The 16551-nt window shown below is 33.9% G+C and overlaps 1 protein-coding gene across 1 annotated transcript in view; it reads left to right on the top strand.

Annotated features, from left to right (window-relative positions):
- Nucleotides 1-13800, top strand: part of LOC111621344 (myotubularin-related protein 14-like) — a 56999-nt gene extending 43199 nt beyond the window's left edge. Inside the window, exons 10-17 of the mRNA XM_023363441.1 lie at nt 1342-1532; nt 5325-5361; nt 5431-5495; nt 8676-8743; nt 11911-12058; nt 12138-12374; nt 13015-13122; nt 13203-13800. Of these exons, the coding sequence (XP_023219209.1) occupies nt 1342-1532; nt 5325-5361; nt 5431-5495; nt 8676-8743; nt 11911-12058; nt 12138-12374; nt 13015-13122; nt 13203-13419 (1071 nt within the window). The 3' untranslated portion in view covers nt 13420-13800. The remainder of the gene's footprint in view (nt 1-1341; nt 1533-5324; nt 5362-5430; nt 5496-8675; nt 8744-11910; nt 12059-12137; nt 12375-13014; nt 13123-13202) is intronic.
- The last annotated feature ends 2751 nt before the right edge of the window (nt 13801-16551 follow it).

The raw sequence follows: 16551 nt of genomic DNA, 5'->3' as shown, positions 1-16551 counted from the left end.
TTTTTGCGTTTTTGATTGCGTTTTAATAGAGTACGTCAACAGAACGTACACTAAGAAGGGATGATTCGATATTCCCCCCGCGGGGGAGAAGGACAGGATTAAGGCTTACTCTGAAAAACTTGGCTTCTATTATACTATTTTAGATGCGGGTTTTTGCGCTTTTGATTGCGTTTTAATAGAGTACGTCAACAGAATGTACACTAAGAAAAAAATTCTCAAAAAATTTTCCCCACGGGGGAAGTGTTATACATTTATAATAGATACATTTTGAGCCACAACAAGGCGTGGAGGGGTCTGCTAGTATTATTACAAATTTGATACTAGAGATAAGCATTAGGTGCCATCATTTATCTAAATTAATAATTATTAAAATTATAATTATTAATTTAGATAAATGATGGCACCTAATGCTTATCTCTAGTTATTTTCTGGAAGAAAATAACTGACCCAGGGTGGGGCTTGAATCTGCAGCCTTTGCTTGCTGTGCGGTGCGCTACCAATTGTGCCACCCAGACCCCAAGCCAGCCTTTGCTTCCAGAAGTATTTAAATTTTGATAAAAACCTTCCACCGTTACTAACAGCACTGGCTGGAGACTCCTCCTTTGTCAACAGCCAATGAACATCTCTGCAGCACTCAGCCAGTGATAGCTGTCCCCGGCAAGGTGTACATCCATCCATCCATCCATCCATCCATCCATCTCAAACAGTGATGTGCCAGATCATAAAAAATGTATATCCACGGATACAGATACGGATCATTAGTGTCTAGATTCACGGATATGGATCTCAACTTTCGTACTATTTTAATACATTTTAATGCTAAAAATTCAATCACTGGACTCTACTTCATGTGGAATGAAGTTGACAAATTTGTTTAAACTTGAGTGAATTTTGCAGTGACGTAACACAATAAACTGAGATTTGCACATGCAGACTGGATACTTGTCATTATTAAACAATGATCACATGTTTCTATTCTTGCATTTTCTATAAAGTTGCAGTAGACCTTATTTGTCAATCAAAAACCAAAGTTATTTTTCAGAAGTTTTTATTTTTTAAGTTTCAAATTTTCAAATGAATATATGAATATATATATATATAAACTGTGTGAAAGCTTCTTAGTTAAAATGGTCATAAGATGATTGTATTTTTATGTTCTGGGGATAGTTATTTTCTTTACAAAAACCAATTTTAATATAACAGATTAATTTTTTAAAAATCTTGATGAAAGCTTTAGAAATTTAGAATTTGACATTTTACAATTTTTTCCTAATATCAAAGAACATATTAAAGTATAATTGATAATTTTGGTTATTATTATATAAAAGAATTTAACTGAAGCCTGCTATAAAAATATATATTTTTTCAGGTACATCCGGACTTTTGATTCACTGTATATCTGGATGGGATCGCACACCTCTGTTTATTTCTCTTCTGAGATTGTCTCTATGGGCTGATGGAAAGGTTCATCCAAGTTTAACGTGTCATGAGATAACATTTTTGACTATAGCTTATGATTGGTTTTTATTTGGGTGAGTATGTTTAAGATCAGTTAGTAATAATGATCATTCTTGTTAACAGAAATTTTAAAAAATTTCTGTTACTTATAGATATTTAAAATTAAATTTTCTTCTTAAGCTAATTTTGTTAAAAAGAATTATTAAAAATTTGTAAAGAAATGTTTCAGAATCAATGAAGTAATTCATAAGATATATATAACTGAATTAAGAATAGAGATTAAATGGTCTTTATCTGCAATTGTCATTTTCTGATATGATACATTGTCTGTTTTATAAAATGTGGTGGCAGCTTTTCTTCAGTGATCCTGCTGTCATTAATGGTATTGTTAATGTGTATACATATTATACATAATTCCTTCATTTTTCATGAATTTGAAGGACTTGTATAGTCTGCATTAAATTTGATATTATTCAATAATCATATGTACATATTCCTGTATTATTATTTAATATAAAAGTGAACTTATGGTTAAATTTTGTGATGAAATCCAGAATCTCATTAATGAAAAAATATCCATAATTTAAATTTACAAATAATTTTGATCAAATTTTAATATTTACAGGTAAGTTCATTTCGATTTAAATATTGAAAAATTTAGTTGGGTTTGCTTTCTGTAAGCTGTTCCAAAGTGCAATTATTGATTTTTCATTCCATGCCAACATTATTCTGAAGTTCTTGTCATTATATTGCTAATTATTTTTGTAGACTTTCCTTGATAGATTTTCTTAGTTTTTCCATCAGATTGCAACATGTGGAATGAGCTGGCCACTTCATATCAATATTTCGTCAATTTAACCAAATACGTATGCTTGGATAACTGTATTGACATGTCATAATGAAAATTAAACTTTATTTTCTTAGTGTTACAAATATGTTTATTTTGGTATTTTGGTTTATATAGCCATTTTCAACTTGGAAGCTGAATGCTCCCTTATTGTCAGGTTTTGCCAAACTTTACACTGCAATCTGGAAAAAATTATCCAGTCCTACTGACTAGAGGAGTGATGTTTCATCAACATTCAAGATTTTTAGGACAAGTGGCTCATTCCAGCCTCAATCCATTTTTTTTGCAGATATTCTCTGTTTTGACTTCCTCCTTTTGGGTTTTAGTTTAATATTGTTTTTGAGTTTTCCTTTGTGTTTTTTCTGTAGTTATTTATACTACTATGGATTAGTGAATCTACTTTTTGATTCCGATTTTTATAATAATAATAAACTGTATTTGACAATTAAATTAATTACATCAAAGAGAGAAACAAAACAAAAGCATTCCTCTAACTTGAACCATTTAGTTTCTTTTACCCTCTTGTTAAATTTAAACAATTCACAGAAGTTTGAGTTTGAATTATCACACAACATTCTTATTACTCATTGTACATATCATTTCCGCAGTTACAAAACATGTGAAAACACCAATCATTATAACTATATAACTGGTTACAGATTGGACACAAAGGACCTCTCCTTGAGAAGATGCAATTTAGTCTAATCCTCGCAATCTGTTTCTTCATCACCCGTGAGATAACCTGCCATGCCATATCAGGCTTTACAACACTAAAATAATTCTGTATTGTTAAGCTATTAAACACACGCTTCATTTCCTGTAATTCCAATTCTACACATCTTATTACCATGGTTGGAATTTTCTCTTTCCATCTATCAGCCTGTTTCTCCATAACCATCTCACCAAATCCCAGCTGCTCCAGCCAACTTTTAAAGTCCAACCACCAAGAACTGTTTTCTGGTTTCATCCACATTCTTTCCATGCTAATTCTAGGTAGCCTAACCTCAGGTAATTCCAATATCCTTGTGTAATATTTTAAAACTGCTTTTATAAAAAAGATTCTCAATGGTATTCGTCTGGTTTCCCATAAAACAGCAACATTTGATGCATGAAATCTCAATCCCAACATTTCTTTAGGAATTCTCTGTGGATTGATTCAAAGATATTGACATTCCCCAAATCCCAGAGCTGAGCAGCACCATACAACAAAACAGATTTAACCATTGAGTCAAATAATCTGAGATGTAGGGAACACGAAGTTAGCCCTGAGATATTAAATATTTTACTTAACTTCACCAAGGCACCTTTGGCTTCTTAGTAATTCAAAGTGGTTTTTCATGGTAAGATTGTATTTAAACGAAATACCCAAATACTTGTATTTTTCGTCTGTTTCAATTTCTTCTTTATCCAAAAACATTTAAATTTACATGATGCATGATCTTCTGTTTCCATTTTGAAAGACCACTACTTTGTTTTTTTAATATTAATCTGCAAGTCCTTATCAATTGAAACACTCATCAGACTGTCAATAGCCAATTGTAATTCTACTGGGATGTCAGCCACTATCACCACATCATCTCATTACAGCAGAACTTTAATATATGTGTTATTTCCTATCCATAAACCAATAAATTTTTGAATTTCGTTCAACCTTATTACCAAACCATCAATATGTAAGGAAAACAGTAATGGACTTGGGACCCCTGCCAAACTTCTTTGTTACAGTAAAAAGATTCTGGAGAAGATCAGCTGGTCGCTACCTTAAATCAGTTCTCTCAACCAGTTTCCATCCAGCACAATATATGGAACTTTTTCACAATATTCCAATACTCCATTTCACATTCCTGCTTCCATTCATTCATGTTCCAACTAAGAACTCTTAATGTATCATACTGACTCCCTGGTAGCACAACCATCCTCATTGAGGTTTTCACATATCAAATTTATCATCCTTGAAGTATGCAATTTTTCCTTCTTTCCTGGCCTGTCTAAAATTATTCATTTGATATTTTCTCTTTTCCCTGCATTCCACGAAGAGATCCTCCCTTATGCGCATTGCCCTTCTCCAATCAGAGACCTCAAGTTTGTTACAGTTACTCTTCCAACTTTTCAGTATTTCTCTTTTTGCTTCAAAAGAAACACATGTAATCAACCCAATAGAATTATTTATGTTAATTTTTTGTAATTTTAATGCAATCAAGAATAACATTTGATAAACCGGACACTTCCTTATTAGCTTAGACATTTGTTTCTAATAAATTTTCCCATTCATTCATCATTACATTAAATAATAATAAATTTCTCTTTCTTAAACTGTTTTTAAGTATATTGATTCTTTTAATTAAACCACTAGTAGCCTGCATATTTATTACTCAATTCTAGATTCATGGTCAGACTCTAATTTAATAATGCTCTTTGTCAATATATTTATCTTGCCATTCATTTCCACAAAAGTTTTTTACTAATTGCAATTCCATTTCTATTTTCATTTCTATGGCTTCCTTCATTTCACTCAACATACCTATTATCTCTTCTAGAAACAGTTCCTGATACAAATTCTTCCTGCTATCTCTTGTTTTAGCAGCACTTCTAGTGGAGCAGGCTCTCATACGTTTATTCTGGTGGTGTTCTAGATAACATAACACTTAAAAACTGCTTCTTTTTCTTTAACATTGTTCCGTGCTTCATACTTTTTTAGTTTAACAAACTTATCCATATTAAAAGCCAACTTCCAAGATTTAATTACAGTGATTTCATCTCTACGACAAAACACTGATTTTTATTATTCATTTTATCCATTAAAGTATAGCCTTCAATCTTTTGGGAAAATTTCATTTCAGCAGTTTGTACTTTTTCTTTTTATTTTACAGATTTCACTTCTATAGAATAGAATGGGTTTTGCTGAGTTCAAATATTTAGTTATTTAAATTATCAAATATGATATACAGTTTGTCTACATTTCTTTCTTTTTAAATATATACTAGTGCATTTGTATGTATAAATTTTTTTGTATTTACAGTCATAATCTTCCAGATAGGCTGAACAAAGGAGAAGAGGTATTTTGAATTTTGAAATTTTTTTCTATTCAGTTAAAAATAAATTAATGATTTATTTTGATGTTTCAGATAATGTTCTTTTGCTTCTATTTTTTGAAATATCTTAATTCTGAAGAATTTTCTCTATTTCATATGTAAGTTTCAAATATTTAATTTCTAATGCATGACCATAAGTTATATATTTCATACATTTTAGTATAATGCATTAAATATGATAAAATTTAATTATTTCTGCTACCATTCTATAAATAATTATTTAATATAATTGAAACCCTAATGCTGATTTGAAATTAAGTGAGAAACTTAGATCATTCCTTTTCACATAATACTATATAGTCATGTTAAAATGATATAATATTTCTGGTATAAGAGGTTAATCTATGCAAAGAATTTGTAGGAAATACAAAATTATTAACAAATATAGAACTTCTGTAGGTGAATAAGAAATGCAGGTTTTTGTAATAATAATATATTTAATATATTAGCCGTTCTTTCATAAGTTGTCTTATTAGAGAGATACTTCTAAAGAAATCTAGGACTCATTGTATCAGGTTTAAAACCACAACCAGGAGACATGCAATAAAAAAATTTAGATTTCTTCTCTGTTATGCATTTTGGTATGTCATACTCATCACTATAAACAGTAAACTCTTGATAATTGAAATTCATGCTAATTAGGACTACTAACTTGTATAAAGGTATAAAAGGCAGTTTATGATGTTTATACTTATGGAGTCATGCAAAGTACAGTACACCTAATTATCTATTTTGCATTGTATTTTTTAAAATAATGAATATGACAACATTGCTAAAGTTACAATACATGGATTTGTACTCAAATTCAAGTCTATATTTTTATCTAATTAGTTTATTGACAAAATTTTTAAAAAAATTAGCTTCTTTAACTCCAAGTTAGTAAATGTTGGCAGTGGCAAGAATTACAATGCAATGTGGTAGCAGCATCAAAGTTTAAATCATGGTGTAAAGTACAGTTGATATTACTCATTGTTTGATTGTTGTAAACTTGTCAAGTATGTACTTCAGATGTTTGCCACCAGGTGCCATTTTATATCATTTACCATTTACTATTGCCATGTTCAACAGTATTTTTAACAAATTTTTACAAAATCATATCTTTTAAATGATTATGCTTAATTGCAAAGGCAATTGTTATCTAAAGAAATAAATAGTAAATATATTTAAGGCACCAAAAGATTTGGAATTGTTAAAAAAAAATGGAAATGAGCAAAATACTTTGTAACACATTGGACATCTTTTTATGACCTTATTGGTGGTGTTATTGAGTTGGACAATCCTCCGAAGGCCCTGGTAGAATGTAACCCCAAGATACTTTAAATTGAGTGTTCTGGATTTTATGGTTGTTGATGACAATCTTAAGGGGCTTTTTAAGTTCTTTGCCTTTAGATAGGATTATACATTTGCATTTATTATAATTGATTGCTAATTTGTTGTTGTTGCTCCAATCATAAATGCTTTTTAATATACCTTTAGCATCTGCCTGGAGTTTTGCATTTTTTTATGTTAGACAACATAAAAAGTGTTTCTGGAGATCTCATAAAGCATATTTGTTTTTTGCTTTACTTTCTGGCAGATCATCTCGATGTGCCTACCCCAGTTGAGGGTTGGGCCAATGACAATCCCCAGGTACTTAAGGTGAGGGGCTATTTTGATTTTATGCCCGTCTAGGTAAATGCTCAAGGGACATTGCAGTTGTTTTCTTCTCGATTTCTTTGTGCAGACTAGTGCCTCGCACTTGTTATAATTTACAGAGCGTTTGTTCCATACACTCCACTGGAGGATTTCATTATTTCTCTGTTGAAGAATATTGTAATTCTGGTGCATGATCATGTTTCTCCTAGTGCAGTTTTTACAGTGATGCTTGAAATCAGGGAAATTGCTTTATTACCTTGTACAATAGTCTATGCCAGGATGGGTAACCTGTGGCCAGCATTAACCACTCTGCAGTGATCGACAGATATATCCATCAAGGGCGATCATGTGGCATTGGAGAACGATGTCTATATCCACAAAAAAATTTTAGCCAAAAATTACTGCAAAAAAAATTCACGTAAAAAGGAATTGTGTGACAATAAAGATTTTTTCTTTACTAGATGTAACTGTTTAAAAAGATTTTTTCTGAAACAGAAATGAGACAAACTTGTGGGATTATTCTTAAAAAATTTCCTACATTTATTCTCCACTACATCGTGATAGCACCATATCTGACTAACCCTCTCTACAAACATTAATATTTTTTGCAGCCTGTGTTGCATAAAATATGAATAAATATATCAATTTTCCAGCTTAAGGAAGTATGCAGCAAAAATTCAAACATTATTTTCTACAACTTATGTATTTGAATAGTTTTTCTTGCAATGAATTTAGTAAAAATTAAACAAGAAATCGGCTAACAGACTCACATCAAAACTAATTTAAAACTAACAGTGACTAATATTTAACCAAATAATTTCCAATATATTACATTTACATCAGTTCCAGAAGCTACATTAAGTATACCTAATGCTAATTTTATAATTATATATGAATAAATAATTGTGATTTACTGGCATTTATCTTCTCTTTTCTCTTGTATGCGGCCCACATCATTTCAAAAGTTTCAAAATGCAGCCCTTACATAGAAAAAGGTTGCCCATTCCAGGTCTATGTTATGGCCCCTTTTTTACTGGAAATGTAATTTTTTGTATTATGTTAATTAACTATACTCCCAAATGTAACTTCATTTAGCCTTTGTTTGTATCCTAGTGATGGTTTATGAAACTTTTAAATAAATAAATCTGATATTACAGAAATCTAAAATAGATCCTTTATTCAGTCATATATATATATATTTATATTTAATATATATATAATTAGAATGAATAAATCATAATTACAAAACCAAATTCATGTTTTATTTCTGCAGACTTCTAGATTTTAAATTATTTTCAAATGTCAATTTTTCTGACCAATTAACTTCAAGCAAATTTATATATCAAATTCATAAATAAAATTAATTTATGATTTAGAGAATATATACTAAGAGAGAATAAACCAATGGTCAAAAAATTTTTCAACTTTGTTTTTATTAAATAATTATTGTTAATAATTATATAATCTTGTTTAACATACTATTAACATGTGATTTTATCTCGCACTTAAAAGGCAATTGCAATAGCAACTTTTGTAATTAAAGCCTTAAATATCCTTTTCTCTATGATGAAATTGCTGTTGCTTTGTAACTTGTTAATTTTAATTTATACATTTTTATCTGAAAAAGATTTTTATTTACACAGAAATAAAGAGAGATTTCAGAAAGATAGTGATGGAAATATATCTGAAATAGATCCTGGTATTTTGTTGGGTAAGTTTTGAGTGATTCTATTCTTATGAATCAGTATTCTTAAGTATTCAGTTAGAATAGAACTTTAATCATTGTGCAATTGAACATTTTAAAATTTCATTTATAAAGAACGTTTGAATTATTAATAGTTAAGTTGCATGTATGCCATACAGTGCCAATATATTTTTAAGACCTGGATTTCATTTTGTAATTGATATCTTGCCTATCTATTATCACCCAAGTTTTGCCACATCCTGATAATGGGGCAAAACTTAGTATGGTGAGACTGAATGAATCATGTGTGTTAAACATGGACACTATCAGTTCTGTTTGAAGTTATTAAACTTTACATAACTTCTTTAGTTTTCTGCTAGTTATAAGTACTCATTGGACCTGCAGAAAACTACAGGTCCAATTAGTACTATCTCTTTTTCCATGCTACTCTATCCTGTGCTGCTGTCTTTAGCTCCTTATAACTACCCTCCTTTATCATTCATCATTTTAATTCTTCTCTGTCATTTCTTTGTCTGCAACTCTTCCTTCCATAAGCCTTCCTCCCAACTCGTTCCATCCAATTAGCTTTTTGCCTCTTTATTGGTGAAAAACAGGAGGGTATTACAGAGACTTTTCTTACGACTATTTCTCACCTGATTTTCTCTATTGTTCTCCACAGCCACTATTCTCAAGGCCTAAGTTTCAGCACTATAGAGGAAAACATTCCAAATGTAGCATTTGACCAGCCTTTTTCTCAATTTAATTTTGGAGGCTCACAAAATTATTTCATTTTGCTAAATGCCTCTTTCACCATACTAATTCTCATCTTGATTGCTTTCCCACTTCTGCTCTCAGTTAAGACAAGTAACAAAGTATCTAAACTTATTCACTTGTTCCATTTTGTCACTATTTATACAAATGTTGACTTTTCTTTCCCTCTCTTTTATCATTAGCATGGTGCAGCTTGGCCTATATGGCTCTTGTGTGAAAAAACACCAACCAACCATTTTACCCTTGCTCTTTGCTAGAATTGCCATATCATCAGCATACCTTAGGCACTGAATCTGACATCCCCTGATTTTAATGTTTTCTTCTTTCTCTAGATATTCTATAACCATCTCTTTCAAGTGTATGTTGAAAAGAAGCAGTGATAGGTGGTACCCCTGCTTAACACTCTTTTCAACCTTGATTTCCTTGCTGTATTGACCATCTACTTTAACTATTATGCTCTAGCTGTACAAATTGGGAAAATTTGATTGATATTTTGAGGAAGAAGAGAAGATTAATACTCAGTCAGTTTTGTCAAATGCCTTTTCTAGTTCAATTAAACACACCAACATTCCCTTTTCTTTTTCAATGTATTGTTCTATGGTTCAGAACCCCTATTGCATCTCTAGTGCTTCTTCTCTTTCTGAACCCATCTGTAAGGGAACAATAGTTTGGGTTCCCTTATGAATGGGTTTAGTTTTCCATACAGGTGATGCTCTAATATACTAAATTTAAAAGCCTGATCTCCCATACCTGAAAAATGCTAACTGTTCTGTAATCTTCATGTGAAATCTATGAAGCGCTCCTCTATTAGCTTCTGATACCATCGTTTTTTTTCTTTCTGAACACAGAAACATCGTTCTTTTCTGCACATTTCTGAATGCGTGTGAGCTGTCCAAATGGAGGAGGGAAGATAAGAGAGATTGAGTGTCTTTCCAGACCTCTCTATGACAAAATTTATTTAATAAACATATAATTAAACCAAAAACAAAAAATCAATCATGAATTATTGAACTACCACTATTGATGCAGGTATCCCATTTCTAACTTAAAACTACTTTATGATCTAGGTCCTAATAGAGAGAGAGTTTACAACTTGCTATAAGTATATATTTACCTTGTGAATAGGCTGAGTCTTTTATCGTAGACCTTCTAATGTTGGTACTAGTTTGAATAGTGACTTCTATAGTTTAACTGTAGATAGTTCACTCAGTGAGTAATCAGTAGAGGCATTGGCTAGTCATTTGAACAATGACAAATTGGGTGGAGATTTACTTGGACAACTTGTGGATATTGAACTATATGACCTTTTGTATCTTTTGGTCTGCTTCTTGAATCAGAACATGTCCAGAAATATTATATGGAGAGAGATTGTTGACAACCAATCTGAATTTTTCTCCACTATTATGTAGAGTAACCATCTCAGGAAAGTTTTGTTAGATTCTGACAGAGATAACATTTCCATTCTGTCATTCCTTTCTCATTTCTAAAATTTTCTTTTCTGTTGAAATTTGTTTTGACTAAATTATAAAAATACTACTATTTACAGGGACTGAGCCTGGGACCTCATATCTTTCTTTGGAATGGGAATTAAAATATTCCTCAGTTGTCAGGCCACATACCTGTATCATAGATCACACCTCAAAGCCTAATTCTTTCTAACATCACTTTCTTCTATCTTCTGCTCTGTACAGATTAACTACTGTATTAAAGAGAAGATCATGCACAGATAGAACAAATACATAGATACTATACACTCAGCCCTTCTGAACCAAATTAACTTTATCATATATTAGTTCAAATCTTTTTGACCTCTCCAGCCTTTCAATTTCTTCACATTTCTCTTTCAAACCACTCTTTTTTGGCTTATTGTTCAGTTCTCTACATATTCATTTTCTCTCTAACCCAGGGTTTGACTTTCTTATTTGTGTGGCAGCAGTGGAATGGGTCTTTTCCTTTCTTGATATCAACAATTCATTTGGTCCTTCAGCATTCTCTTCATCTATTTCTTAGTAAAAGGACAAAAAATCAAATAACAAGACACTATTTCTTTTCAAATTTTCTTAGACATCCCATTTTTCATTTCTTTTTTCCTCTTTGTGATCATCTCCAACCTCATTTCGACTTTTGCAAATAAGAGGAGGTGATCCGGGCACACCTCTGCACATGGATAGGTGCCAGCATCCTTAATAATCTATTTGGTATCTGTTAGGATGACTTAAAGATTAAATAATATTTAAAATAGCTAAAAACAAATTATCATTGGCACAGTGTTATTCTCATTGCACATTTACTCTGGCGTTTTGACAAGATGGAAGTTTTAAGATTAATTGTATGTTCTTAGAAAAACTTTAACAAATATAGCAGATTTTAAAACGTAGTAACTGTTTTTGTACATATGTATATTTGAAAAATTTTAATTTTAGAAAATTCCGGGGCTCACGGAAGTAATACTAGTCTAAATAGCTGCAGCAGTTCGGTCAGCAGTCGCAGTCAGGATAATCCACCCGCCTACTTTTCCATGCCTTGCCAAGATTCCGGTGACGAAATGACAGCTACCGTTCATTCAAACGGGTAAGGGTCTCTGTAATGTAGCAATAAATGCTTATTTGACGATGGGGGAACTCCGTTAAAACAGTTTGAACTCGTTTAGCAACATTCCTTCCAACATACAGTCGTACTATCCTCATCCTTGCCATCGGATGGTTTCCTGTCCTCAGCCCATTGCGGAAGACGCATCCGAAGAGACGATAAAGAATCAAGACGGTAATCGGGCCAATAATTTAAAAGAGGGCGATAATTACTACGTGCAAATTTCCACTAGTCCGGTCGCCGTCCCCAACAGCATTCGGCAGAGATCCGAAAGTACTTCGTCCATCGGTTGTGGAAGGTAAGTGCCGATTCGTCGATGGCCAAATTCTAAATTAATGCGTGAAAGTTTACATTCTTTTTTATAGATAAAACGGCATAGACACAATCTTATAATACTTCGTTTTGAATTTTTTTTTTATTAGTCGTGTAGCAATTTATTAACAACTTACTATAGTACACATTCGCTAGTCCGGCCTTTCCGTCTTCTGGCATGTTTATTGGGTTGTTTGTGCGAAAATGTGTCTTGTAGCACGTGGTTGTTTACAGCATTGCGTGTAGGCACGCGTGACAATTATTTACCAGTTGGTGTCTAAGGACAACCAATGATGATCTAGGCCTGCGCCCTCTCGGTAAACTGGCGCGTCTCAGTGCGAGAAATGGCCAGATAGCAACAGTGCTATAACTCAGATAATTATAGTAATCAAAAGTGAATAAACACACAACGTAGTGACCAAATTAAAATTACAATTAACAGCAACATGACTACACTTTTTTGACAGCCACAGTGAAAGAGTATGAAATCCGTCCATTTCGAATGGTTTTTGCTTTCTAAAGAATTGCCGCTAAACGTTCAAAGTAATTTCCGGTTTCGTTTTATGTCCGAAAAATTAAAGAACGTTCCAATTACGAATTACCACTTTTTTTTTTGCGAATTTCAGTTGGCAGTTCATCACTGGAACGGGAAGTGTCAGGGATTCCGCTTCCACCAGGAGTTCTATAAGTTCTCCCACCCGAGAATTAAATCAAAATACGAACAGACAGAGCACGTAAGTATTCCGGCCCCCTTCTTCCTTCTCCTTTGCTCCGGTCGGATGGGTTAACGGTCTTTTTTCCTCCCGTCGAATAGAAACCACGGTTACCAAGACCCGGAGAGAGCTCCCAGAGACGGCTGCCCGCAGGGCACGAGAAGGGAGAAGCTGGAAAAGGTGCGCACCATTTTCTACAATTGTTACTCGGCCGCCATCGGTTTCCATTTTAAAAACGGCACGGAACCGGGACAGTCGCTCTTCGATCACCTGGCGGAGAAGGTGGGAATCAGAAGCGCCTGGACATCCACCGTCTGACCTCGGGAGGAAACTTCCCCGTGTTTTAAAACGAAATCGGCCAATCACTGCCGTCGGCGGCCCGACGTTCCTTCCGGGCGTCGCGCCCACTTTCGTCGGAATTTTGATTTTCGTCGGGGGACGAAGGCGTCTGCCGTATTTTTAAAGCCTCTATTTTTTCATACCGCGTGACCGACGACCGTTTACATTTTGTACATACGGACTGCCTCGCCTCCCCCTCCCGGGTCGGAACGGGAGTTTACGGAGAGGCGTCGCGTAACGTAAAACAATTTTCACTGCCAATATTTTAGTCAAAGAATTGTTTTGGTACGCGGACTCGCCCTTTCTGCCACGAATAATTGTATTATTATTTTAAAATAAAAATCATTTTCGAAAACTTTATCCGGCCGTTTTCTGACGCGCGGTTTCGCCGAAATCGACGACGATTCTATCTTCGAACCGTGTGTATACGTAACCCCTCCCTACCTATTAACTGCCACGTCCGAGTGCCTGACGGAAAAGTTTTTCACTCTGCTCCCCACTAAGGTAAAATACGTAAATTATAGTAAATGCGAGTTTGTCGTTTAGGGTCCGGGCTTTCTTTTTTTCCTAACGGAGAAAATCTGTTTGGAATTCGAAATGCGAGGCACCGTCGTATTTCGAATACCATTGTGGGAGGTTTAAACCTATATAAGGATCGGCTTCCTTCCTCGAGTGTAGATCGACCTTTTCCAAAAGTAAATTTAATTTCTCGAATATTCCTATACCATATAAAACACCAATGGAGATTAATGACTCGACGTCTCGGAATAGGTTCCGCCAAAAACCGGAGATTATTTCAAAGTGTGTATATGGTAAACGGTGAAACTCCATCGTTAAATTCGTCGCCCTCTAGTAAAGGTTGTGTAGACTCGCTGGTTATACCAGGTTTTATCGCATGTTTGCAAGCTTTACGACAATGTCTTCGACTGGAAACCGATTAAATCCATATCCCGAAGAAGAAAGGTAAACGAATTTGATCAAATAGCGATTACATTTGATAGTTACAATTCATAATCTAAATTTATATATATAATTTATCCAAATTTTAAGGACATTTAGATTGTTATAAGAAAGTATTCTATACAGTAGACCTCCATAACACTGTTGATAATTCCATTTTATATGAATTTCATATTGCCGTTCACAGCCCGGCGCACGTATCTGTAAAATCTAAGTGACTCGTACTGTACAACACGGAATTCATATAAAACGGAATTATCAGCAGTGTTATGGGGGGTATATGTAGTTAATTACGCTGTTATAGACACGCAACACGTTCTAAATAAAATTTAATTATAAATACCAAAAGTTAAATAATATAAATATAAAAAGTTTCAATTATTCGAGAATTAAGTAGAAAATGAAATAATTGGGATAATAGTTAGTTTTGTTGCATGTTTCTCACAGATGTGAACTTTGGATAACAGCATCGAAAAATCTTATTGTTAATAAAGTTCTGGAAGGCAAGATTATTAAATTGTATAGTGGAATTGTGTTAATTAAACTTATGTACTGTACTGTACAGTACATTCGCTTTATAAATTTTATATTTCGTTTAATAATTGTACTACTATTCTATCCATTCGGAAAGCGATGATATCGCTTGTCTAATGTTAGACGTTATTATATAGTATCCTAATGAGGATATGTTTATCAATTTAAAAGAAAAATACAAAAAACCATGCTAATAATGGTCGGTATAAACATAGTAATGAACGAATACAAGGAGGCGCTGATATCCAGCGATTAAATTAACAATGGAGTTCCACCGATTACCGTATACCAGAGCTATGGAGTCGTGTAAAATCTACGACTCCGACCAGGCCCGGGAAGTCTGATGTCATCGCGTGACCTCAGAATTAAATCTTCAATAAATAGAGTTCTATTAAAACGTAAAGGTTGAAAAAGGCGAGTCTCTATCATTCTTCTGGACCGGCGACATCTTTCGACTCCGCAGTAGAATTTGAACGACTTAGGAGAAAAACCATCTCGGGCGAGACCATCTTAAACGGGTTTTACTATAAAATGACAAAGCTTAATTTACGTTCGATCACACCGAAAATATGACCCCTTCTATGTCTCCACCCTGTCGACCTTCAATTAAGAATTAACATTTAATAGCATTAATGCCCCTTTATACACAAGCCAAATTTCGTTTTTTAAACTACCCATTCTGAGATATTAAACAAATTAGACACCAAACACATACACACGCGGATTTTCTCCCTTTATTTGGTACGGGAGGTCTCCAAACGTATAGATTTGCAAGGGAAAAAAAAAATAACTCGGAGGGTCAAATTTGACACGATTCCGATACTTTCCGTTTTACACTCACTTCCAAAAGTTAAGCACAGAGCAGAAAATGTTCATGTTTGGAAAGCAATCTGCATTTGAGAGGTTGCAATTCACTGCAGAGGTAGGTGGAAGTATGCAAATATGTTATGTTACTATCAATCATGATTACGTGTCGCGAAATATGCAAAACACACAGTCGTATAAGAAGCCAGCCTTCTGAAGTGGGAGAGGAGTTGCATGTAAGTGCCGAGAAAAAGTGTGGAGAACTGTCGTACAATTAGTGTGCATGACTGATGTGTTTCTATGACTTCCAGAGGACGAATGACAGACAGTGAGCACTGGCTGTGTATGGGACGCCTTGAAACAGGACAATCAATCACAGATGTTGCTCTTTTCTTCGGTGTTCATCATTCTGTCATTTCACGGTTATGGAAACAATTCCAAACAAGCCAAACAGTTGTCCGAAGACCTGTGGCTGGTTGCCCAAGAGTTACGATCCCTGCAGAAGATTGCTATATTGCTGTTGTAGCCAAGCGGAATCAAAGAGCAACCTCTACACGTATGACATTGATGATTGCTGCAGCTATTGGTAAAACGATATCTGCTACTACTGTGCGCCGAAGGCTACACATGAACGGACTGTATGCCCGGGTACCACGAGTTTGTGTTCCACTATCTGTCCAATTCAAAGGCACATGATTAAAGTGGTGTCGGCAACATGCGAATTGGACTGTGTCTGATTGAGGCAACGTTATGTTCACGGATGAGTCGCGATTTTCCCTGGAGCCAGATGACAAACGTGTAAGAGTATGGAGA

The sequence above is a fragment of the Centruroides sculpturatus genome, unplaced genomic scaffold, assembly GCF_000671375.1.
Source record: "Centruroides sculpturatus isolate CEXI.00-Female unplaced genomic scaffold, Cexi_2.0 scaffold98, whole genome shotgun sequence".
Classification (NCBI taxonomy): domain Eukaryota; kingdom Metazoa; phylum Arthropoda; class Arachnida; order Scorpiones; family Buthidae; genus Centruroides; species Centruroides sculpturatus.
The sequence above is the reverse complement of the archived record's forward strand: the minus strand, read 5'-3'. Positions and strand labels throughout refer to the sequence as shown.